Source organism: Nicotiana attenuata, unplaced genomic scaffold, assembly GCF_001879085.1.
Source record: "Nicotiana attenuata strain UT unplaced genomic scaffold, NIATTr2, whole genome shotgun sequence".
NCBI classification, from domain to species: Eukaryota; Viridiplantae; Streptophyta; class Magnoliopsida; order Solanales; family Solanaceae; genus Nicotiana; species Nicotiana attenuata.
This window is the reverse complement of record NW_017675040.1, coordinates 19951-26548: the sequence shown is the minus strand read 5'-3', so window position 1 is coordinate 26548 and position 6598 is coordinate 19951. Positions and strand designations below refer to the sequence as shown.

General features: G+C 41.2%; 1 protein-coding gene across 2 annotated transcripts; it reads left to right on the top strand.

The window, feature by feature from the left end:
* The first annotated feature begins 1562 nt into the window (after positions 1-1562).
* On the top strand, positions 1563-2771 carry LOC109219590 (phytosulfokines-like). 2 transcript variants are annotated; one of them, XM_019384053.1, is made up of 2 exons: positions 1563-2180; positions 2409-2771. In XM_019384053.1, the coding sequence occupies exons 1-2, from the start codon at positions 2058-2060 to the stop codon at positions 2535-2537; spliced, it is 252 nt and encodes an 83-aa protein (XP_019239598.1). In that variant the 5' UTR covers positions 1563-2057; the 3' UTR covers positions 2538-2771. The 2 variants fall into 2 exon arrangements, with proteins under 2 accessions (XP_019239598.1, XP_019239597.1); XM_019384052.1 differs by having other exon boundaries at positions 1570-2180; positions 2406-2771.
* Positions 2772-6598: the final 3827 nt, after the last annotated feature.

The window sequence follows — 6598 nt, the reverse complement described above, 5'->3', positions numbered from 1 at the left end:
AACTTTTTTTTTTTGTAATTTCAAATTTCTGTTTTTTTTATTTCTGCACCCCCGCCCATCGCCCCTAAACCCCCCCCCCCTCGCCGGGAAAAAAAAATATTTTTTTCTATAAATTTTCAGTTTTAGTTTTTTTATTTTTCGGTTTACAGGTTCGAAATTTTACAAGTTTCAAAGTTATGAGTTCTGAGGTTTATGTGTTTGTAAGTTTACGGGTTCGAAAGTTCGCGGTTTTGAAAGTTTGTGGCTTCATGTTTATTATATCTAAATTATTTATGGATACTCTTGAGAATTTATTTCCTTAATTTGCGTATCAAACACCGAAAAATAAATAAAATTACTAATTGTTTTCCAAGATAATATTTTCTTGAAAAATATTTTTCGTTATACCAAACACACCCCAAGTTGTACTGCCACTGTAGTCAGAGGTTTTTGTCATATGGTGATCATTAGAATAATAATTTTTGTCTTAAATTAATTACACCTATTGCTTAGTCCGCGTTAACGCAGCCTTTGTGGTCGCAAAGAACAGATAAGACCGTGGATTGGGTTGAAGCAACTTGAATTAATAAAGGGAGCGTGATGGACTTGTGTATTTATTGTTGGATTTAGTTAGTACTCCATTTGAGAAGAGAATGTTTTGTCCTTCCTTGGAAAAATAAAAAAAAGAAAGAAGTGTTTAAAGCACTCCTTTATTTTATATAGTTTGAATATTTTAATTTAAAGAATATTTTGGAGAGAAACTAGAATGAGTCTGTTAATTCCAAGCTTAAATTCCTTAAAAACAGTAATTATGCTATGTAAGCCAGATTATTTCACCCCGTTATTTTCTAACATTTCTTGCATCCATATTCCATCACCATCTTTTGCAAAATTGGCCAAATGCTAAAGCTAGCCCCTCTCCCATGCACTTAACCTTTTTTTTTTTTGTATGATTTGAACATTGTCATGTTGCGAACTAGTAGTAAAATAAAAGCTGTAACTACTGAATGATTTGCTACTTAATTTGGGGTTAGTTCTATACAAATTTATGTGAGTTTGATCTATTTAGATTGTTTTGCCGTTAAGAAAGAAAACTGCTCGAGATGATAAGCCAATTGATCATTTATATTTTGAAGTGAAAGTATCATATCAGATGGGGCCGTGATTATCAAGTGACAGACAGGAAATTGGGCTAATCCCCAATAAATATGTACTCTAAGAATTATTTGTTCACCATTAATTATGTGAAACAAAATTGTCAAGTCGGACTAGATAGATTCTTCAACTTAAACGGCTATTCTGCAACCTCACTAGCGTTTCAAAGTTCTCTGAGCCACAACAAGTTGTTCTTGCAAGTTTGTAATAAATTCCATGTCCCATATTTCTCTATCCGATTAGGACTACGTACGACAAAGGGCACCACAAATAATCATATAAAAAGACTTAATAAATTCCCATTACCTGAAACAAAAAGAAGAACATTAATGAAGAAAACTTTCTTGGTTGTTCTAGAATGTGGAGTAATATATGCTTTATTGCGGAAAATGCTAAATTAAACCCACAGGCGAAGGCAAGAGAAATAGGGCCAGTAGAAGCTTCAAGATCCCTGATTATCTTAGGTTAACAAAAGTGTAAATCGGATTACTCAAAAATACTCTATACAACTTGGCCCATTTATCTACGTACCAGTAAAACTTATCTTTCATTAAATTCCTGTGGTTGCCCTTAATCACTATCCCTTTGAGGATTTTAGTACGTAGTTCTACTTCATCCTCAGGACATCAACTTTCCGTCCAAATAACCTTTTCCTATCTTTATCTGGCCATTTGTTTATTTCTGAAAAACTTGTTGTTACATTCATCCTAGTCCACTTAAGATACAATTTCCTGATTCCCTGACATCAGTATCTGTTAAAAGTCGCCCTTTTACTCACCCTAGTTCACACTCAAAACATCGGTATTAACATTCGATCTCTCCTAATTTTCATTATAAATTCAAGCCACCACACACAACACAGAGTCATAGAGCTAAAGAAAACATTCCCCGAGTCTAATTAAGCATCTACTAGCTAAACAACCATGTCTAAAGCTTCTGCCAGCTTTTTCTTCATTATCCTTCTCCTCTCTGTTGCCCTATCCTATGCTGCTCGCCCTGAGCCAACTTTTCATGAGGCCACCCTCAGCAATAATATTCAAAACCAGGTACTTAAAGTGTTACACTCGGTAGTCTGATTGTTGAATTGCATGATTATCTCATCTAAAAGTTTAAGTTGTTAAAGAGAATAAATACATTTTTAATCATTTAATGGCACTATTGTCTTGGAGAAACTCTATTGTTTTTGCCTCATGTTTATTAAGTTTCTTAAACCTGCTATACTTACAAATGGGATATTTTGTTCTTTTTTCTTTTTCTTTTTGAATTTATAGCAGGATGTTGTTGAACCAAAACAAGTTGGTAAGGAAGAGAGCTGCAAAGGAGTCAAGGAAGAAGAATGTTTGGAAAGGAGGACTTTGGCTGCTCATCTTGACTATATCTATACCCAAAATCAAAACCCCTGAAAGTGTTCCCAAGGATGAGAATCAGCTTGTTTTATTATTTGACCAATCTTTTAGTTTGATTATTGCCTATAGATATAACGAAGGCAGTGATAGGAAGAGTCAGTTATCACATATATTAAATTGCTTTCTCTGTGTTTCTTGTTGATTTTCCTTGTATGTCAAGCTGTATTCTCATATAAACTTCCTCGTGTAACCCTGCTGATTGCTAATAATATATTTATACTATTCTTGTGATTTGGTGTATTTGACCTAAGGTGTTAACTACCTGGTTCACTGGTCGTTGCAATATGATAATTTATTAATACCTGGTTCCAATACTTGATCATCGTATTAATTAATAATTTTTGCGATGAATATATTACTTTACACTGAAATTTCCTAGTCTTTGTACAACATAATATATAGTTTCTTTTACTAAAATTCATCATTTAATTTACCAATGATGTCTATATAAATTAATCAGGTTCGTTGCTTACTCCACGTTAGCGCAGCATTTGCCGCCGCTGGAGACAAGAGAAGACGGGGAGTTGAATTAACTTGAATTACTAATTAAAAACAAGAGCGTTGGACTTGATATTCGTTGGCCAAATCCTAAGCTAGCTCCTTAGCAGTCACCGTATTCTTTTCGTGTGATAGTAACATAGTATTTACCCTCAAAATCGGATAACAATTGAATTTATAGTGGTTTTAAGGATAAGTGAATTAACTTGACACAAAGCGGTGAATTAAATTGCAATTGAAATAAATGATGATAAAGTAAATTCAAACCACTCAAATTGAACAGTTACAGCCTTGGGAGGTTGAACACCCTCGAACTGGATGAACTTTGATCGATAACAAGGCACAAATGAATAAGAGCTTAAAGAGAAAAATAATGTATTGTTTTGGAATGCGTGTTACAATGTGTTTTGCAAGTAATCAGACCCCCTTTATATTGCAGGGGAGTCCTACTTTACGTACAATTCTATAAAAGGTAAAAATCTCCTGATTTGCTGATTTGCCGGTTCCTTATTGATACGTGCCGAGATTACTGCCGCAATATCCGACCGGTCACGGATATTTCGGCCTTCTGTTATTTCGGTCTTCTGTTGGTTACACTAGCGATGTTTCCTCGAGCTCGTTCGGTTCAGGGTCGATTCCGGGATCATGGACTCAATGCTCTTCGAGGACGGATATTCTGATCTCGGGTTCAGGCCTGGTGGGACCGGGGTCGATCTACACTCCCTCATGTTCCGAGCCCGATCTATCATGTCGTAGACGAGCTCGATTCCTACCGTATACAGATAGTCCCCTCATTTTTCGGAGAGTAGGCGATGCGAAACGACATGAGCCCCTGATCCTCACCTCGAAATCATGCGACAGAAATGACATAATAAACGAAACGTCGCGTCAGTCAAGTTTTAATGGCATTAAATGCTCGTCAGTTGCTGGTCAGCAACTCCTGGATGCGAACCGTCATTTGAAAACTATAAGTACCCCCTTCTTTTATTCATTCAAACTTTACTTCCAAACTCCCTACTCTTGCTCCTTAGAAATTTCTCTATTTCTGGCACTTATACTCTGATTTCTTGAGATCCTTTGTGAAGAATTTTGCTCGTCTCCACCCCAAATCATCAAGCGTACTCCTCTAACTTCATCTTCTTCATTTTTTCCTCTGTTCTAAAAGAAATGGCGAAGACTTCAAAAACCGTTTCCCAAAAAAAAACTACTTCTATATCACGACCGACCTCGAGGAGACTGTTCCACGTATTTCCATTGAGGAACAACGGCGGAACCCCTTCTCATCACGTTCATCCCTGGTGGATGCTCGGTAATCCCCGATTTTAAGGTTGAAAAACCTTCATCCGTACCGGGCCGGTGTGAGAAGGTCTCGAGGTACATCTACTCGATCACTGAAGATATTCTCCCCATAAACAAAAAGTTTTGCGACTTAGTTGGCAAGGACGTGGTGTTTCCCGGGCCCGATGAAGATATCACCACCCACGTCGAGGGGTACTTAAGTGTTTACACTTATCCCTTTACTCTGGCCCCTTTGGACCCGTTCATCATCGACTTCTGCAAAAGGTACGTGGTGTCTCTAGGTCAGATTCACCCTTCATTCTAGAGGATCGTCATCCTTCTTCGGTTCTTCGCGAGCAATATTGATGGATGCTCGTTCACCGTTGACCACCTTATGCGCCTATATAGTCCCCGACTCTTTCGGGGTGGGGGGGACTGATCAAGCTCGCACGTCGGGCTAGTAGGCCCCGTTCTCGAGTATCAGGATCGAGGATGGCTATGCTGTTTTGTCCAAGTGAGGACCTCGGACCTGATCCCAGCCGAGTACATGTTATTCCCCCAGAAGTGGAACACAAAACGTAAGTAACACTTTATTTTTTCAAAATTTCATTTTACCCTTTTTTCCTTCCTTCTTATCGGTGCATGGTGGTGGTGCAGTTGTCCCTCTTGTCCCGAATGCAGTCGCTCGACTCAAGGAGTTGGTCGAGGCTATCGTGTCACAAAAGCCATATTCCGAGCGCGCATGGCGCAAACTCTCGCAGGGCCGGTGAGAGGCCCGTTCTCACGGTGAGATTTCTTTCTTCAGTGAATAACACTTGTGTCTTTTTTTATACTGATGGGTTCTTATCTGTTTCGTTTCCCTTTGTAGATTTATCCAACGACGTCACAATGAGGCCTCCATCCGGTGACGAGGATTGCCCCACCGAGTCCCCTGCTCCAAGACAGGGTGAGGAGAAGAAGAGAAAAAGGGTTCCGAGTTCTCCGAACTCAAAGAAAAAAAAACAAGGAGGAGGTTGGTGCACAGATCCAAAGAAAGCACCAGCGCCTGAGCGCTCCCATCGGACTCACTCCACCAGCTGAGGGACGAGTTCGAAGAAGAAGAAGAGTTTCACTTGGTGGCCCGAGAGCCGTCGCAGCTTGAGGGGCAAGGGGCCTCTGAACCAGTGAGAGGTGAAACTAAATTGCCTCAACTCAGGAAGGTCGTGGTCGAGGCTTCCGAACCAGAGGGAGGCGAGGGAGTTTTGCCTCAAGTTAGGTGGGCCGACAAAGAGGCTGTGGCCGGTGCTTCCCGGGCAGTGGGCAATGCCCGAAAGGACGTACTCGGTGTGATAGACCTCTCTTAATCACCTTCTTCACTGATTCCATGTTTAACGAGGCTCGAATTGTGAAACGACGTCCCACCGAGGGGCCCCAAGGGGCGGCAGACCCCTTTCACAACTTTTTTGCTGGCGTAGATTCTACCGCCACAGAGGACGTCACCGGGTTGGGTGACTTACCGGTGCCAAGAAAGAGTCCATCCTGGGGAACAAGCGGGCTTTCCTCAATTCCGAAGCTAGTCAACCGGTTTCCAGCTCTGAGTGTGAATCCTGATCGAAAGCGGTCGATCATCATGTCCATTCCGGAAGATGCCCGATTCTCTCTGCCCCCGTAGGAGTGGCCAGTTACCTTCGATTCTTGGTGACCGAGGAGGACCAAGCCAAGATGAGGAGGTGGACGCGCCCTTCCTGTTCAACGAAGCACAACAGGCGTCAAACCGGGTAACTTCATATACCTCGTGATGACTTCTAATCTTTTCTTAGATTAATTTGTAGATAATCATAACTTTTTTTCTTTGTGATTGTAGGCCTCGGTGCTTCATCACGAGACTTTTCTCCAATATCGGGAAGAGCTAAACCAGTATGAGGACGAGATCCGAGGGCTCACTGAAGAGGGATTCTTACAAACTTCTCAATGAGCAACGTGAGGGGAGATTAAGAACCTCCAAGCTGAGCTAGAGGCGGCTCAGAAGGAGCATGCCGACCTTGTGGAAAAGGTAAAAGTCTTTGAGGTTAGTGACAATGAGCTAGACTCGGTGACTAATGCTCTGAACCCGCAGGTCTAGCAGAATCTCGATCGGATCGATCAGCTTCGGGCAGAGATGGATGTGCTAAAGGCTGAGGGCGGAGCATGGAAAAGCAAAATGGACCGATTGGCCTCGGAAAAAGAAATAGCCCGGGCACAATTAGATTCGGCCGAGGTCCAGCTTCGTACTGCAAAGGAAAAGGCCTTGGTGCAGGCCAAAA